This window comes from Mirounga leonina, unplaced genomic scaffold, assembly GCF_011800145.1.
Source record: "Mirounga leonina isolate KUSES-001 unplaced genomic scaffold, KU_Mleo_1.0 Mir_151, whole genome shotgun sequence".
NCBI classification, from domain to species: Eukaryota; Metazoa; Chordata; class Mammalia; order Carnivora; family Phocidae; genus Mirounga; species Mirounga leonina.
Window position 1 is genome coordinate 57259174 of NW_023270377.1, and position 20022 is coordinate 57279195.

Below are 20022 nucleotides of genomic sequence, written 5' to 3' on the forward strand. Positions count from 1 at the left end.
ATTATAGGTGTAGGGGCTTTTTTTCTGAACGCTCAATTCTTTTCCATTGGTCTATAGGTCTAGCCTTATGCCAATGCCACATAGTATTGATTACTTGACACACAGTTTTATAGTAAGTTCTGAAATAAGGAATGGTGAACCCTCCAATTTTGGAGGGTTTTTTTCAATATTATTTTGGCTACTCTGTTTTGGCTTTCATTTTTCATATGAATTTTAGGATGGGCTTGTCACTTTCTACACAAAAAGCAGCTGGAATTTTAATAGAATGCATTGAATCTGTGGATCAATTTGGAGAATATTGCCATCTTTAAAAAAAAAAAAGATTTTATTTGAGAGAGAGAGAGCAAGCGAGCACAAGCAGGGGGGTAGGGGCAGAGGGCAGAGAGAGGAGCAGATGCCCTGCTCTGAGCAGGGAACCCGATGTGGGACTCGATCCCAGGACCCTGAGATCATGACCTGAGCCGGAGGCAGGTGCTTAACCGACTGAGCCACCCAGGCGCCCCAAGAATATTGCCATCTTAACAACATTCAGTCCTTCAAGTACGAATGCCTTTCCACTTACTTCAGTCTTTAATTTATGTCAATGATGCTTTGTAATTTTCTTGTACAAGTATACTTCTTTTGTTAAATATGTTCCTATCTCAGGTTAGTTTTTATCATTTACAATAGGCCAATCTCAAAAAGACTTGACACTAAAGTTTTCATCATGTTTATGGTACTGTGTTTCTTTGGCACACTACCACTATGACATATGTGTTGCAATTCATGTTCTCTCTCTCCCTCCCACCCCCATGTAAGTCTCATTTCTCATACTATCTACATTCTTAAAACATTAATTTGTGATAGTTAAGTCAAGATTTGTGGCTCTCCATATAAATGTATGTTTTGATTATAGATTGCATCAACCTGGTGTCTTCTTTGTACAAAAGTGAAAGGAAAGATAGTTTATCTCAGAGCCCAATGGCCAGAAGTAATCTCATATCTATAGGATCATAAAATAGTTGGGAAGTTTTTTTGCAGCTGAAAGAGTTTCACAGTCTCAAGCTACAAATATTGGTTTCATACCTCATGACAACTGTAATCATAGGATATTTCTATGTGTAATGTTTAAAGCTAGAATGTAGAAATGCAAAAAAAGAGAGAGAGAGAACAAGATTCAAAAACAGTGGCTGTCAGACATCAGAGCAAAGTGTTGTAAGGGTTAGGTGCAAATCCCATTTGCAGAGATCACAAATCTAGGTTTTCTTGTACAGTCCTGGATTCACAGGTGGTCCAGAAACTGTATTTTGAGAAAATTGCTCTGTAGTATTAAAAATGTACCCTGCTTGGGACCACTCAGTATGAACACAAATCATAACTTAGTAGCCTTGGAGGAGTAAGAAGCATGAGATTTGGGGAACATCTTAAAGTTTGAGGTGCTTCTTTTGGTACATTCACAATAAACCTTGATGGTTTAGACTTGAATTATAGTAATTGAGGCCACAGATTTAACATGGGAATGAAAATAACCCCACTATATTGTGAATTTTGTATAGCCCTACCTGAATTAGGTATGTTTCCCCCACGTTCTGTTGGTATGATTCTTCACTTTGCCATTCTAGCTAATTAGCCTGTATACTTCCAATGGTCAAGTTAGCTATAGTTTACTAATTTCTCAAGGTTGACTCTGGCAGAAGAGACAGGTAAGTAGGGTCTGAAAGAATTGTATATACTTCTGAATGTTCATTTACCTAATCTTTAACTTTCAACTTAATTCATTCCTATTCATTGATCCACCCAGCATCTAACGAGCATCTGCTTATGCCAGGCGCTATTATAAGTGGTGCTGGGAATACTACAGTGAACAAAATATTTAAAAAGTTCCTTGTCCTAATAACTGGGCAAGTAGGTTCATCAATCCTGGGTGGAAGACCATAAACATTAAGAACATAAGTGCTATGAAAAGTCTATGTGAGGGAATAGAGAGTGACAGAAAATAGGAAGAGGTTTTTTTTTCTTTTGAAGATGGTGAACAGTAGAGGGCATCTGGGTGGCTCAGTTGGTTTAGCCTCTGACTCCTGATTTCCGCTCAGGTCATGATTTCAGGACTGTGGGATCAAGCCCCATGTCAGGCTCCTCTCTCAGCAGAGTCTGCTTGTCCCTCACCCTCTGTTCTCCGCCGACGCGTGCGCGCTCGCACTCTCTCTCTCTCTCTCCATTTTTTTAAGAAAAAAAGATGGTGAACAGTAGCATTTAAGCAGAAAGATTTTAGCACTTGTTCAGTTTCTGGCATATGCCATAAAATGGTAGTTTGCCATCTGAAAAGGATCATCTACTTACTCAACTTTAGAGTTGTTAAAAACAACAGAACTTTCTTCTGATGAAATCTGATGCGGAAATTCAACATATAAGAGATCATGATGCAGCTATGGTTGAAATACAAATTGAAGGGTCCACAGCTTCCATGTTCCTTCATCTCTTTCCACCCTTTCCTCTCTTAGCACCTCGGGGGCTCCATTAGGGAACCCAGAACATGGGGAAAACTGCTCATCAGTTTGCAGATGAGTAAATTAAATCTAAGAAACCTTAAGTAGCTGCCTGTAGTCACTTAGGCAGTTCTTAGCCTAAAGCTCTTTCCATCTTATCATCCATTCAGAAAATGTTTGAGCATCTGTGTCAGTGCTATGCTAGGAGAGTTCTGTGGATATATCTGGGAACAAAGAAAGACAAGTCCCGGGGCGCCTGGGTGGCTCAGTCGTTGAGTGTCTTCCTTCAGCTCAGGTCACGATCCCAAGGTCCTGGGATCAAGCCCCACATCAGGTTCCCTGCTCAGCAGAAAGCCTGCTTCTCCCTCTTCCACTCCCCCTGCTTGTGTTCCTGCTCTCGCTATTCTCTCTCTCTGTCAAATAAATAAATAAAATCTTAAAAAAAAAAAAAGTTTTTATTATAGTGGGAGGAGATAAGAAAAATAGACAATTTATAATATAGGGTAGAGTGTGGTAATAGCATCTGTCCATGTGGCAGCTCAGGGAAGGCTCTGCAGGAGCTGGTTTCTTAAATAATAAATTGGAGTTTGACCAGTTAAGAGGAACTGCACTCATATACTTAAATGAAGATAACCCCAAAATGCAGTCATTATCAGTATCAGGGTGCTTTCAGCTATAAATAACAAAGACCATCCTAATACATAATAGTAAGAGCCAAGGTATATGTCTCTAGGGTTGTTTAATTCAGTGTTCCTGGTTTTGGTTTTTTTTTTTAAGATTTTATTTATTTATTTATTTATTTATTTATTTATTTATTTATTTGAGAGAGAGTGTGCCAGAGGGGAAGGGCAGAGGCAGAGGGAATGGGAAAGAATCTCAAGCAGACTCCCCTCTGAGTGCAGAGCCTGATGTGGGGCTCAAACTCACGACCTGGAGATCATGACTTGAGTCAGATGCTTAACTGACTAAGTCATCAAGGCGCCCCTCAGTGTTCCTGTTTAATTCAAGGTTGTGATCAAGAAGAAGGGTTTTTCGGGGGCACCTGGGTGGCTCAGATGGTTAAGCGTCTGCCTTCGGCTCAGGTCATGATCCCGGGGTCCTGGGATCGAGCCCCGCATCGGGCTCCCTGCTTGGCGGGGAGCCTGCTTCTCCCTCTCCCTCTACTGTTCTCCCTGCTTGTGCTCTCTCGCTCTCTCTGTCAAATAAATAAATAAAATCTTTAAAAAAAAAAAAAAAAGAAGAAGAAGGGTTTTTCTTATCTTTCCCCACTTCCATTCTTTCGGCCACAAAATGGCTGCTGGAGTTCCAGGGGTAATATCCAGACATAGTGTCCAGTAGAGACTCCCTTCTCTTCTCTGTTTAAGAGCCAAAAGAACCATTCAGAATCTTTTTCTAAAGCCCCTAGGAAGCTTCCCCTCATGCCCCATTGACCAGAACTGGTTCACATGCCCATACTCTAACCAGTTGCCAGCTAGAGAATGGGATTATTGTGATTTACTCAGATTAACTGGGATTCATCCTGCTGTTTTCTCCTGTTTATTCATTGAAAGATTTTTTTTGAAAACAGAGCCTTTTTGCTGAACATAGAAAATATTTCCATACAGTTGTTACATGCTCATCACATAGAGATTAATTGCATATATTATCCTTTTTTAAGCACATTAAGAGTTTAAGAAACCCCAGAGTCACAGTGAGCCAACAGTGTTAGGATAAGTATATCCCAATTGTTCTAATTTGCTTTAAGTTTGTCTGCTTGTCATACACCTATCGGTTCAGTTTCCTCGTAACCTTCCAATTACTGCTAGAGTCAGAAATCTTGTTAATCCCTGAAATACTGTCTGAACCTGATTTTCATTTATTTGCTGCAAAAGGAATGCACATTTCTCTAGGTTTTATTTCTTTTTATACACACACATGCACACACACACAGGCACACATGTGGTTGGATGTATACAAATGCCATTTTATTGTAGTGACTGCAGAATGAATGGAGTTTTTCAGACAGTGGTTCTGTGAGGTCCTTATAGGAATAATTTGTAGCATAATACCCCACTTACTTGGGGCACCTGGGTGGCTCAGTCGTTAAGCATCTGCCTTTGGCTCAAGTCATGATCCCAGGGTCCTGGGATCGAGCCCTGCGTCGGGCTCCCTGCTCCACGGGAAGCCTGCTTCTTCCTCTCCCACTCCCCCTGCTTGTGTTCCCTCTCTCTGTGTCTCTCTCTGTGTCAAATAAATAAACAAAATCTTTAAAAAAAAAAAAATACCCCATTTACTTGATAATTTAAATTTCACAAAGTTCTCTCTGTAGGAGTCACTTATAATTTGAATCTAGACTCCAAAGCTAACTTACTACAGATGTTTTTCCAGGTATTGAAGCTTATTAGAATAAGAGAGGTGCAATTATGTCTTATAAAGTAAGAAACTGTTGACCATATAGTAATACTGTCTAAACTAATTATTTTTACTATGAATCTGAAACTTCTTTGACATTGCAGGGGATTTACAGCAAACATTTTCCTTACACTTCCTGAAATTCTAGTGACTTTTTTCTCCTCTGGTTTCCAACCTAGAAGATGTAAACAGGAACTTTTTTATATTCTCACTCCCCTCATATCGGTGGGATAGGTGTTCAACACGTGCTCAGTTATCAGTCGGTCTGCAGAGTTATCTCAGACATTTTCATCCTTTCAGTTAATGTGCCATCATTTTCAAAGTCCTTTAGTTCAGTGCTTCTGCAAGTTTGACGTGCCTATGAAATGCCCGGGGATCTTGAAAATGCAGATTCTTAGGTTCTACATTTCTGATGGACAGCCGAGTGATGTGACCACACTTTGAGGAACAAAGTTATATTCTTTATCCTGTACAGTTCCATGAAATCAGACAAGAACAGGGAAATTTGAAGTCTATTACATCAAAGAGATGGGAATCTCTTTTGGAATAGGGATTAGATATTTAGACACTAATCAATTAGACTAGAGTTTACTTTTTTTGGTATTTCTTCTTTCTCCCTCCTTCCGCCCCCCCTGCCCCCCCCCCTCCAGCCACTAACTTCCTTAGCTCCATTCTAATAACTTTATTCAAAGAATTCTGAAGAGTTGGGGGTGCCTGGGTGGCTCAGTTGGTTAAGCGACTGCCTTCGGCTCAGGTCATGATCCTGGAGTCCCAGGATGGAGTCCTGCATCAGGCTCCCTGCTCAGCAGGGAGTCTGCTTCTCCCTCTGACCCTCCCCCCTCTCATGTGAGCTCTCTCTCTCTCTCTCTCATTCTCTCTCTCAAATAAATAAATAAAATCTTAAAAAAAAAAAAGAATTCTGAAGAGTTGGGATTTTGGATTTTCTAGAGCTCATTTTTTGGCCTTGAATGAATATTGTTTATAGGAGGATATATTTCAGTTTGTACATTGTTTTGTATTAATTTTAGTATTAATAATTCTAGTGTTATTGTCATTTGTGAAAGAACTGGATTAATTAATGTTTATGTCATCCATAAGAGGATAATCTTATCTTCCATAGCCTTATTTCTTTTTCTTTTAGAACACTGTAAATTTACATTAATTTGCAGTGATAATGTTTGGAAATGGAAAAAAGGAATGTGATATTTTAAAGTCATTCTTTGGCACTCTGGGCAATTCTAATAGACATGAGAGTAAACCTGCAAGGGAAGAGACTGGAAATGACCTCAGTGTTTTTCAGTGCCTCCTGGATTTATGGTACATCCATACCATGAACAACATGAGAGGAACTAACTTAGTAAAGGCCGAGTCCTTAATAACATTGACTGAATGATGTTAAATCACTCGGTGAACTAGCCCTAGATCCTCCTTTGTGTAAGTTGCATCATTTTATGAATATTGACATACGGTTCTTGCCAGCACTTACATTGAGTCACAAGCAAGATCTTACTGCTGAATTTTTTAAAAGACCTATATTCAAACAAAAAATTATGTAGGTTGTACATAAGAATCTAATATTATCATATGTAACAGTTTTAAAGATTTTAAATACAGTTTGATATTACAAACTAGAATGAACAGATTTGAGAGAGTTTTAATGTTCAGCAAAGATATTATAAGTGGTAATATAACTTGGCTTTAGTGCTGGGTTGAGCCATCCTTAAGGATTTTTAGAAAATATAATCAGAATTTAATAGCTAGGAGGTAGTTGAGTGGCTATATGGACATGAAGTGTAGAAAAAAGTTAAAGTTCTTATTAAAGTATGAAGGGTTTTTTTTGAAGTTGTATTTATTTAAGTAATCACTACACCCCACATGGGGCTCCAACTCACGACCCCCAAAATCAAGAGTCGCACGCCTTCCAACGGAGCCAGCCAGGTGCCCCTTAAAATACGTTAGAGAAAATTATCTCAGGGGCTTATTTTAAGTTGTAAGAATTTAGTTTTATGTAGAATATCAAATAGCACCATTGGGATTGTCCTATTTCCTACTATAAAGGTAAGGATTATTTTGTGAAACCTATGTCAATTTGATTATGTGTATAAAAACAATATGTCTGTGCACCATATGTTTGAATCAAGTATAAAATCAATTTCTTCCTGTGGGTAATGTTCAAAAAAAGTTTGAAAGCTGTTGATTAGAACACAATAGAATAGATTTCAATCCAGTATGGAGAGCTTTCAGTTAAGATGATGGACTTAGCCAGTACAGGAAGCTCCATTCTTATTCATAATATATAGAAACACCAGAGAAAATAACCAGAAAAGGATGGTCTTGATGATGGTGTGGTATTTTTAGAACACACAGAAGGACTTAAAAGCAAGTAAGGGATTTTCTAGGTGCCAAAAACAAAGAGGAAACTCAGTGAGAGTAGAGAGTGAAATCAATAGAGTATGGCCGTCAGGGAAAAAACCCAGCTAATATATGATCTAAAGACCTTGGCGGGCATAGGAATAAGAGTCAAGGCATAGGCCCCAGACTGCAGGTGCTGGAATGAGGCGCACTCATAAAGCCCAGAAAAAGCTATCCTTCCCATGATCAGATACTAGAGAACCTCCCATTCCCAGCCATCTGGACAAAGGAAGAACCTGTACTGTCAGGAATTCGAGACTAGGACGGCACTATGAGAAGTAGGGGGCCTTAATTTGCATTACCAATAACCTAGTGCAGAAGCACTAAGCCTTTAAATGATCCAGAGCCCACGACTCTCCATAGGTCTTTCCCTGGAAGAACAAGCACAAAACTACCCCATAGATATATCTCTAAACACAGGGGACCACAGACTCCCTTGGAGCTTGATTACTGCTGCCAAATGACCACACACCCCAAAACAGCACAGCACATACACAGGAACCAACTGTTGTGAGAGGCTGCTAGCAGATGATTAATGGTGAGAGGCAGAGTTTTACCCAAGAAACAGGAAGTAATTAGGGCATCCCAGAAAGAACTTTTAAATTAATCTGTTTAAAATATGGAAAGGGACTTAAGAATTCATGGAGGGCCTGGGTGGCTCAGTCGTTAAGCGTGTCTGCCTTCCGCTCCGGTCATGATCACAGGGTCCTGGGATCGAGCCCCACGTCAGGCTCTCTGCTCAGCAGGAAGCCTGCTTCTCCCTCTCCCACTCCCCCTGCTTGTGTTCCTGCTCTCGCTGTCTCTCTCTGTCAAATAAACAAAAAACAAAATCTTTCAAAATAAATAAAATAAAATATGGAAAGGGACTAAGAATTCATTAAATGAGTAAAATATTACTTAAAAAGAGCAGGTAGATTTGAAGGAGAAACAAATATAATTTTTAGAAATAAAATTAGGGGCACCTGGTGGCCATTCAGTTAAGCATCCAACTCTTGATTTTGGCTCAGGTCATGATCTCAGGGTCATGGGATGGAGCCCTGTGTTATGCTTGAGATTCTCTCCTTCTCTCTCTGCTCCTCCCCACCCCCTCAAATAAATAAATAAATCTTGGGATGGGGGAGAAATATGTGGACATGCTTTAAAAAAAAAGAAGTAAAATTAGTATCTGGGAAAAGAAATACAAACAATGTAAATGAACCTATCAAATTATGGAATCTGGAATTTCAGGACTCGCTAAGAAGGTCAGATTCTAAGAGCAAAGGTAAATTTGAGACATGATCTTTTGGAAATCTAATACTAATTTATTTTTTTTTTTTTAAAGATTTTATTTATTTATTTGACAGAGAGAGACACAGCGAGAGAGGGAACACAAGCAGGGGGAGTGGGAGAGGGAGAAGCAGGCCTCCCGCCGAGCAGGGAGCCCGATGCCTGGACTTGATCCCAGGACTCCGGGATCATGACCTGAGCCGAAGGCAGTCGCTTAACCAACTGAGCCACCCAGGCGCCCTAATACTAATTTAATATTAAAGATCTCATTCTGCCAAGCAATCTAACCTCACAACCTGGCAGTGTATCTCAAAGTGTCATCCTTTTCGTCTTAAAACTGATTGTTCCTGCTTTGTCCCCTTGCTTATGGAATGATTACCAGAGAGAAAAATACGACTAGTGGCAATTCCTCTTTCCGTTTGTCACTCATAGACTTTAGGGAAATCAACTTGGCTCTGGCTCCTTATCAAGAGAAAGATGGGCCCCCTTGCAGTAATCTGTTTATATAAATTTGCAAAATGAATATTATCAAAGTCTTTACAGTTTAACTCTTTGGAAGTGGACTGTCTTTACTGTTTTGTCTCCCCTCATATAATTTGATATTCTATGACAATATCATCATCATTATCATTTTATTATTTTGGTCTCTAACAACTGGATAGTTTTCCTTAGACATTTGCTAACATTTGTATATGGAGATTATTATTGAGTCACTTTGACAGAATGTACTTGAAATTGTTTTTCTAGTAGTGGTACTGAGCTCAACTTTGATTTTCCATATTCCTCATGTGCTGGTAGCACACATTTTTAGATGACTAACTATAGTTTGGGGTATGGTTTGTAGCAATAGAATAGACATTTTTCTGCAAAAAGGTAACTGGTCCCAATGGGGTTCAAACTTGTGATCTTGGCCTCATTATCACACTTTTGTAACCATCAGACCTAATAGATATTATGATATGTATTTCAGTCTGTAATCTCAAAACTGAGTACTATTTTTTTATTACCCAAGGTTTATTTCAAATATGTAATTAAAAATCACTTTGGGACATTTCTCACTTTTGTTTGATAGTAAAAGTAACAAAAGTAAAGCAGACAGCCAAAGAACCTAACTCACTTTTCATCTTCCCTGTGTTTTCTATGACAGTGAAAGTCACAAAAGTGAAGCTTGCAGGCAAAGAGCCTAACTCACTTTACGGAGAGTGCTCCGGTACCTTTTTCTTTCAGTGAGGCTATAGCAGGTCTGATGTCAGTCACTTTAGAGACCTTTAGACCTCAGTGCTCATTTATTGCTAAAATGTACCAGCTCTGCTTCTGCATTATGAAGATCATCTGTCAACACTTTGAGATATTCTCCTTTGTTATTAAGCTTGTGATGCTCTACACTGTCAGGTTTTTTGCCAATTATAGTTAAGGTACAATGGTGTATTCACCAGATCAAAGTCTCACATTGGCGGTAGAGGAATGATTTGTAAGTCTTTATTCATCTGAATTGTACAATAGAACACCTGAGGAATGCAAATAATCCTTCTGAGGACTCTGCAGGAAAGGCTGTTAAAATGACAGGGTAGAACTATTGTTATTCTGAATTGATGTTTTAGCCAAAGTAATTATTCTTATCTTGTTGTTTCATAACAGTTCTGGTTTTATTAGTTATGTTGACCATATTTATGAAACAAAATGTGTGTGATATTTTTATATTATCCTTTTACCTAGGCTTGTTTTATTTCATTTTCAATGAATCTATATTTGCTATAGATCTTTATATATATATATATGTGTGTGTGTGTATATATATGTGTATATATATATACTTGATTCTGACTTATATAATAAATGTATGTTACTAAACCATATCGTTTTGTTTGAACAGTGTAAGTCTGTGAAGTAACTTAGAATCTCATAATGTTATTATAGGCAGAATTATCAGTTTAAATTTTCCCCTTTTTGGGGTGCCTGGCTGGCTCAGTCTGTGGAGTGTGCAACTCTTGATCTCAGGGTTGTGAGTTCGAGCCCCACGTTGGGTGTAGAGATTACTTAAAAAATCAAATCTTTAAAAAAAATAGCAAAAATAAAAACAGATTTTCCCTTTTTCCTTAACCTGTCCTTTATAATTTTGAATAAGAAAATATCTGGTTGGATTTCCTATTTTAAAGGACACATACTTTATTCCAAAATAAATCTTAGGGATTGGTCCATTCTTTCAGGATGTGACCAAAGGAAAAAAAAATATTATGAAGATCAAAAACTACTGGTAACATTAAATAAGTAAATTATAGGTTAGCCTTATATAACAAACATGTACAAACTATTATGTGACTTTTTCATTCCCCTATCCCATCCTAAACCCTACTTGGTAGGCCATATTCTTTATTTTATAATAACTGATCCCCTGCCATTTTCTTTGATAGATGAGTTTTGATGAATTTGTGCTTTAGTTTTTGTGTTTCTTTTCCCCTGTTGTGACATTTACACTGATTATTTAAAGAATTCCTGCCAGTTTTTTGCCATAATAGCTATTAAAACCTTGGTATAAATGTGGGAGCTCATAGAATTATATAAGACTATTGTATGCATTAATATTTTTAACATAAGTTTCTGTGAAATCTATATTCACTTACATACTAAACCCTATTCCAGAATCATAGGCATAGGGGTGGCGCCTGGGTGGCTCAGTCAGTTAAGTGTCTGCCTTCGGCTTAGGTCATAATCCGCGGGTCCTGGGATGGAACCCTGCATCGGGGCTCCCTCTCCATCTGCCCCTACCCACCCCCTGCCTTGTTCTTTCTCTTTCTCAAATAAATAAATAAAGTCTTAAAAAAAAAAAAAGAATTATAGGCATATAATCTATAATTATCTGAGAATGAAAATTAGCAATAGTAACTACTGTTATTATTAACAGTAATAATCATAATAGTAATGCTGTTTCCTGTATGCCAGGCTTTTCCAGGTTCATTACAATATAATGTGTACTACAATTATCTCCACTTTTATGGATGAGGAAACTGAGATTTAGAAGGGTTTGATAACCTGCCCAGAAATAAAGAGCTAGCAAAGTAGTAGTAGAATCAGAACCTGGTTAATGTATTCACTACACTTATTTCATTTATGTTCTAACTACTGCTTTGCCAAAATAACCCATGATCTGGAAGGGAAAAAAAAAAAAAACACTCAATAACATCTTTTCTGGTATCAACCTGGTGTCTATTCCCTAACTGATTGGGCTTTCCAAACCCTTTGTGATTAAAGGAATTTATTTCCTCTGCAGTTCTCTTGCAAAAGTAAGAACAGTGTAGATACAATCAACTAGGTTTGTAAATGTGCATTTCTGGATGTGTTTGTTTTGATAACAAAAATCTCCCTCAAATTCTTAATCTCAGGAAACAAACGGAGGGTTGCTAGAGTGGTGGGGGGTGGGAGGGATGGGGTGGCTGGGTGACAGACATTGGGGAGGGTATGTGCTATGGTGAGCGCTGTGAATTGTGTAAGACTGTTGAATCACAGACCTGTACCTCTGAAACAAATAGTACAGTATATGTTAAAAAAAAAAAAAAAAGAAGAAGAAGAAGATAGCAGGAGGGGAAGAATGAAGGGGGGAAATCGGAGGGGGAGACGAACCATGAGACTATGGACTCTGAGAAACAAACTGGGGGTTCTAGAGGGGAGGGGGGTGGGAGGATGGGTTGGCCTGGTGATGGGTATTAAAGAGGGCACGTTCTGCGTGGAGCACTGGGTGTTATACGCAAACAATGAATCATGGAACACTACATCAAAAACTAATACTAATGATGTAATGTATGGTGATTAACATAACATAATAATAATAAAAAAAAAAAATCTCCCTCAAAGCCAGGTACAACTGTAAGCTCTTGTTAGTCCAGGAGGGAACTGACCTAGGCATATAAATATCTGGGTGGAACAAATGATTTATTTGGCAAAAACTCTTCAAAATTAGCTGGCACTTCTTAGATGTGGTTCCTATACAAACAGAACTTAATGTTTTTGCTTCTTAAAAATTTACTTTGTAAAGTAAGGAAAACAATAAATCATAAAATTGAGGTTTTCAAGGACACAGGTGTTAATGCTGAATAAATGTAGTGTAACTTGAAAAAGTTTTATAATATTTGTATAATCGTTCGTACAGATAATGTGCTAGAGTAAAACTAGATTACAGTAAAATCTTATGGCATATACCTGAAGCAATTGCTGCCTGTTAATGCCTTGACCTTGGAAAGCTATACACAAAAAGATGGCATCATAAAACCGTGCAATTCTTATGAATATGTATGTGCTACTTGATAATAATGAATGTGGTACAGTCATGCATGCACTACAAGATAATGTTGTGCCCTTTTTTGTCTACAGGTTGATAAAAATTAAAGAGTGGGTGGACAAGTATGACCCAGGTGCCTTGGTCATTCCTTTTAGTGGGGCCTTGGAACTCAAGTTGCAAGAATTGAGCGCTGAGGAGAGACAGAAGTATCTGGAAGCGAACATGACACAAAGGTTAATTAGCATTCATTTTCCCTACACTTTATTATCAACTATTTCCTTGCAGTAATTTAATTGCTTGCGCTGATAGAATAATAAATGACAGAGTAATTACCATTATAAAGAGGGAATCTTCTCCTTTCTTTACCATGAGACAGAGTGAAAAGATTTATTTTAAATTAAGTTTTTAACTGTCATCTGTCATCTCTGTACAGTGTTTTAATTATAACATAGGTATTAGTTATGTATATTTTTGAGAGGGAATGATCGCCAAAACTCTTTCGTCATGTTCAGTGGGGGAGGGGAAAGGGTGAATCAGTTGCCTTAATTTTTTCTGAGTAACACTAATATATTGTTTAAACATTGGATTTCAATCAAATAATTTCGCTTTTATGACCTGTGTCCTGGAAATAATTAATATTGGAGGAAAATAGTCATAGAATGGCTAGATCAAATTTTTCTTTTTTTTATAGTAAACAATTCAAAATGATATATTCAGAATAATACAATTAAAACCAATTTTAGAAGGGATTTTTTTTAGAAACAGTTATATGCTTTCAGGCCTCTTCAAGTGTATTATGGAAGATGAATGGTCATTTACTAATATCTTTAACATTTCTGCTTGAACTGAATAATTTTAGCTCTATACTGATCTCTGGCACAATCAACTTATATGTTGAGTGAATTTGTTTCATTTTATTTCAGCGCTTTGCCAAAGATCATTAAGGCTGGGTTTGCAGCACTCCAACTAGAATACTTTTTCACTGCAGGCCCAGATGAAGTACGTGCATGGACCATCAGGGTAAGATTCATACTTATTCATCAGCTATATCCAGTTCCACACTATTGAATTCAGATTGATATCACTGACTTTGAAGTTTGTCATGGTGGCGGTTAGCTAGTCATTACAGATGAGGTTTTTGTCCAGGATAACTTTAATTATTTGTGAGCTGCTGAACAGTGAAAGTGGAGCGGCATTGATTGAGGCAGGTAACAATTGATTCTGCCTATTACATAGTCTGAATTTCTTCATCCTGTAGAATCTGTCTACCCTCCTCCTGTGGTCAGAGATAAGACGCACCAGTATTGTGCTTGCTTAATCTGTGTGACTGGGTTTGTCTGCAGTGAAATTGATGTTGCTTTTCATTTTGTATTCGCTAAGTTTGTTTGGGTTGCGGGTGGTTCTTTCCTCCTTTGCTTTGCTCGGATTACATTTTCAGCAATAAAAGCAATATGACATCATTATGCTCTTCATAGATACACAGTTGGGCTCAAAGAGCTAAACTCAATGTGTAATAATTCATGCTTTTTTATTTGAATTCATAGAAGTGGTGTTTATTTTTGCGGTGTTATATATTCAATCTTTCTTCTTTAAAAATGTGATATGTACTTTAAATATTGATGTATACTGATTACGATGAGAAAGAATGACTAATTTATTCCCAGAGGACAATAGAAACTGTGAACTGTAATGGCTTGCTTTTAAATGTAAATATATTGTAATATGGTAGTTACTACTGAAAAATATTTTTAAATATATGTAGTCCCAAATAGCGTTACGGAATATAAAAACAATGTCAGAACTTTCAGAAATATTCAGTGTCTTATGGATTCTTTTATTATGCCTTTTTTAGTATATGCTCCATGATAAATTTTAGTGCTGTTTTGATTTCTGTTTTCACTATCATAATTTATCGTTACATTTATTTTGATTTAATAAGGATAGAATCACGGAGGCAGTTCAACATAACGTTAAATGTGTTGTGTGAATAAGAGATTCACTTTTATTCCTTCTCCCCTTTGTAAAAAAATGTTTGATTGACTTCTAACCAAGGTCCTTTTATATAGACTTAGAAAATAATGTCAAAGCAAATCCAAGTTGGTAAACAAATTGCCACGGTTTATTTTCACTATATATTTTAGAGCCTTAAAACTTCCAAACTTAAGTATATGCAGCAGGGAAGATAACATGTTCTGGGCTTGAAAGTGTGAAAGCTGGTTTATCTTAAGACTGATCGTAAGTATCCATGATTTAATGTGCTGAGATATTTAGTCAGGTAAGCATCAGTGAGTAGCCGTATTAGCCCAATACATCTTTTATTGTAAAAACTGTGCTTTATACTGTCAGACCCCTTATCACTTTCACATGCTTTATTAAGCAGCCTTTAGGTCACCATTATTTCTCAAATTTCTCTCCATGGTTGTGTGTGTCCGGAATGTATGTCCTTGTACTTTAACATATGGAGCAATTATAAGACATTTTTCTTCCCATATCAACTTGAATTTTCCTTCCTGATGGTTAGAGGCAGCATGTATTATGTTACATGTTTGAAAATTTTATTACTAAAATTTTATGAGAATTTCTAAATTATTTGCTGAACATAGATTATATGATTTGTTGGAAATGTCTTTAAAATGTCCCTTTATATATTGATTTTTATATGTTCTTTAGGGGAGCTGAAATTTTAAGGCTTTTTATCTTTTTAAAACCTTTGATAATTCAGCTTGAAAGTTACTTGAAAATCCTTATTTTTTTCCACTGTGAAGAATAGAAAATCGAAATGAAACCGACACCAAAACTAGACCACTGCATCTAAATCAATACAACTGGATGACTGTTAGGAAAAACAAAGCTATGCTTTAATGTCTACTGATCTGTCTGTGCTAAAATCTGCTGCACAGACAGTGCCCAGTGTTAAAAATGTACTAATTGTATACCTGACATCTTAACCATACTGTTAAACTAAGTTTAAGTTGAACCCCACTGCAGATCAGAGAAAAGAAACTCTACGCTTACAGTCAATCATCTTAAATGCAATTAGTTTTCTCTGGTCTTTCTTCTCAAAGAAAGGGACGAAGGCTCCTCAAGCTGCAGGAAAGATCCACACAGATTTTGAAAAAGGATTCATTATGGCTGAAGTAATGAAATACGAAGATTTTAAAGAGGAAGGTTCTGAAAATGCGGTCAAGGTAAGGAATTATTTTCTGGTTTTGTATTGATAATTTTTACTAATATGAAAATACTCATGAGTAAAATGAATGATAACTGTCTTTTAAAATGTGTGTCAGGGTTTAGTGTTACTGTCAGCTGATTGCAAAGCTGTAGGTGTTTACATGCTTTTAGATAATTTTTAAAATGTGTGAATTGTCAGTATATTTGTGTTGTATATTAATATATTTCTAAAACTGAAAATAAAAATAGTTTTAGGTAACTATAAATAATTTCAAAGAGTTTGTTCACTAAACGCCAATGAAAAATTATACTTAGTACCTTTTGAATATCCGAAATAGAAGTAGTATGTATATGCTTATAATTAATTCAAGGAAAGGGACAGGAATTTAGTTAAATAAAACCTGCTCTTGCTAAAACTTCATAGTTGTACTTTTTTTTTTTTTTAAGATCTTTGGGAATTTGATTTGCTTTCTCAACACTAGAGGGCAGGTCCAAAATTGTGCTTTATTTTAGCTAATAAGTATAATTTGATTTGCAGCCACTAACAATGAAGCATTGCTCTACATGAGTAATAAATGATTTTTTTTAAATGTAAATTCTGCTGCAAGCTTAATTTTGTTTGGCTTTATTAGGTTTTACTTGGCAAAATCTAGTACTAGGTCATCTCTAATCGATAAATAGGTCAAGTGATTAAACTGACATTGTAGGAAGGCTTCTTTATCTTTAGTTTCATTTGATATTTGAAGACTACTCTAGAAAATATTGCAGAAGTTAAAGAGGTCTCTCTTGTGTTTACTATTTCATAATTTGAAAGGAGTGCAAAAAAGTTTATTTCAAGTTTAGTTTATTCTCATTGGTAATCATTGGAAAAATCATACTGAACAGCAGGACTTTAATAGAACTGTTGGAACCCCAGGAAGAAGAGGGAAAAATCTTGGTATAATTGGTTCAATGTAGAATGAGAGCCATTTTGTTTTCTTAAGTGGAGTGAAAGAAGTTACATTTTATAACTAAACAAAGTCATTAACTTTTTAATGGTGTCATTTGTATTGATAGATAGGTAAGCAAATATTGAGATTGAACTTTGTCAGGAATACTAATTAGACTTGAAAAATCTGATTATTTTTCAACATGCTACATCGTGTTGGCATATATATTTTTCATAGAGTAAAGATTAAAATAAGGATATTTTTCTATTACTAGAATTCAGGAACCGATGCTTCTTTTCTATACTCTCATGTACAAACCTGTTTTACCAATCTTTAATCGATGTCCATGTTGTAATAAACTTGAAAGATATATAAATTGGGAATGCTTCCTTGTACAAAATAGAGAAACCTTATAATATGTAATAAAATAATATTTCTTGCTTTTAGAAATGCTTTACACTAACTGGAAGCTTTAATACTGTGAATTAGAAAAGATTGACCTCTGGCTTTTCAGCTTAGAATACCATTAAGTATTTGGTACGGTTTTTAATTTCCAAAACTAACATTTCAGAATTTGAACTCCAAGTAAAGTAAAACACTTATGAATCGCTTTTGCTGTCTTATTCAACAAATATTTACTTGTATATTATCAAGTAGGTTTCAGGTTTGAGAGCAAGATTGTGTGTGTGTGTGTATATTTCTAACACCAGTGCAGCATAACTAATTTAATGCCAGCGCTGTGAACTATATACTGAATAGCTCTGTGTGGGCTTTGTAGTCTACAGGGATATCACATTATTAGCAATCATATCTGCTTAGGCAAAGCTGGCTTCTACAGATGGCTGCTTTCAAGTGCAAATGAACTGGTTAGACGTGTCTTGTTTAATACATACTCAAGATTCACAAATGGGTATTGATTTTTTTTTTCAACCAGTGTTTCTGATAGCAGTGGAAATGGATTAAATGGTCTCTAGAGAATTTAAAGGAACACTGTCACCTTTAATTAGTAGTAAACTTGAGTGGTAACAAAGTATATAAACTTACATTAATATGTCATGTCAATATGTATTTGATTTACATTGTCTCTATAGTTTTATAACAGTGGGCTTTAGATTCTCAAAATAAGTAGCATATGGCCTTCAATATATCACGTCTTTACAGAAATCATGTGAATGTGGGTGTGTGCGTGTATGTGTATATCTGTATCTTTTAGAATGTTAGGGTATCTTGGTTTTTTAAAAAGTTAGCTCCAGTTTAATAGCACAGTATCGGTAGGTGATTTTTAATATGTAGTCTAGACATTTGAAAATGTGCTTACTAGGGCTCTGTGATCTGGTTTGTTGATTTTAACCTCAGATGTACGATCTTTGTTAGGGTTATTTCTGATTAGTATAATTGCACTTGACTTTGAACATCCTTATCAATATCTTCAAAGAGAAGTACTAATCTTATTGGGCAGAAGTTTCACGTTCCCAGTAAATTCTAGCAGAAAGAAAATACTTGGGAGAATTTTTTCCGAAAGATCCTCGAGTTCTCATTGTTGAGTGGTCGATGGTGGGGTCATGTGGGACTGTGTCAGCTGTGTGCGATGTTAAGTGTAGGTGCCGAAGAGCCTGTTGTGCTTGGATGAAGTGTGTGTGCTGTGCCTGGGGTGAACCTGGGTCTCTGGGACTGCTGCTTGTTGGGGTTAGAATTACTGGTGGATTGCGCTTCTGGATCTGCATACCAGCAGGTGGAATCGTTTGCTTTGCCGACTAATTTGCGAGTGGGAAAAGTCTCTCTCTTTGCAGTTCCAACCTGTTAGAGTCTGCTTGTAACTAGGGCCCGTAGTCAAAAAACTTCTTCGTGGTGAATTCTAGCACACACCACTGTGTGTGGCCATTGTCGAGACTAAATAAAAAACTACAAGGAAATAATTTAAAATCTGTACATTAAGATTGAGAATAGTTTTCCTTGTAGCAAACTCGTTTTGGCATCACCAGTATCACCAAATAATTTCCTTAAGAGAATAAGCAGCTTCAAACTAGTTATATAGTCTTTTCTTCCTGCCTAGTTTGATCTGTTTTGTTACAGTGACTTGCCGGATGTTTGCAGACACATCAGAAATGTACCATAAACAGCATGTAATGAAACTTAATGATATTGGTATAATTACATTTATGTACCCACAATTTAGTAGAGAATACATTATGATTATGTACGTATGGAAAATCTAGTTCTGCCCAAATCAGGAATACTGTGCTTCTCTCCAAGTCTAGTTTTGAACTTACGTATTTTCCTGTATTTCTTTTTTTGTTTAATATGACCCAAGAAATAGAATACTTTTTGCATCTGATGCTCTCGTTTACCTCATGTATTTCATTGTAAGATAACCCATTTCCTCTCTATCTCTTCTTTACAGGCTGCTGGGAAGTACAGACAACAGGGCAGAAATTATATTGTTGAAGATGGAGATATTATCTTCTTCAAATTTAATACACCTCAGCAACCGAAGAAGAAATAAATTTTAGTATTGTTCAGATAAATGTACAACCTCCAAAAATGGATATGATTTTTTTAAATCAACATTTCTGAAAACTGAGGGGAAAATAAAGTTGGGGGATGGGAATCTTCTAAAAACAGAATTATTTTTGTTTTAAAATTAAAATACTGTGTACCTCCAATGAAATGCAAGTTCACTGAATGTGAACAGCTTTGCTTTTCACGTGATTAAGACCCTACTCCAAATTGTAGACGCTTTTCAGGAACCATATTACTCTCATGATACTTCATTAATCTCCATCATGTATGCCAAGCCTGACACATTTGACAGTGAGGACAATGTGGCTTGCTCCTTTTTGAATCTACAGATAATGCATGTTTTACAGTACTCCAGATGTCTACACTCAATAAAACATTTGACAAAACCAGCCTTGGTGTGTTTGGGGATGTCTGTATTGACTGACTGTGGTGTGCTGAATGCGATACGGCACCTGGTGGCTGCTGATTACAGAATTTTAAGGCGTGTGTATGACACAGTAACTGGCAGTGTGGGGCAGCTGCAATTGTATCTTAAAAGTGAGTCTTTCATGGGAGTCAGAAGAACAGTATACCAGGGATTTGTCTCAAGGAGGTT

General features: G+C 36.6%; 1 protein-coding gene across 1 annotated transcript in view; it reads left to right on the forward strand.

Moving 5' to 3' along the window:
* OLA1 (Obg like ATPase 1) overlaps positions 1–19816 on the forward strand; it is a 187409-nt gene extending 167593 nt beyond the window's left edge. The window contains exons 8-11 of the mRNA XM_035007737.1: positions 12900–13040; positions 13731–13827; positions 15873–15995; positions 19309–19816. Of these exons, the coding sequence (XP_034863628.1) occupies positions 12900–13040; positions 13731–13827; positions 15873–15995; positions 19309–19410 (463 nt within the window). The 3' untranslated portion in view covers positions 19411–19816. The remainder of the gene's footprint in view (positions 1–12899; positions 13041–13730; positions 13828–15872; positions 15996–19308) is intronic.
* Positions 19817–20022: the final 206 nt, after the last annotated feature.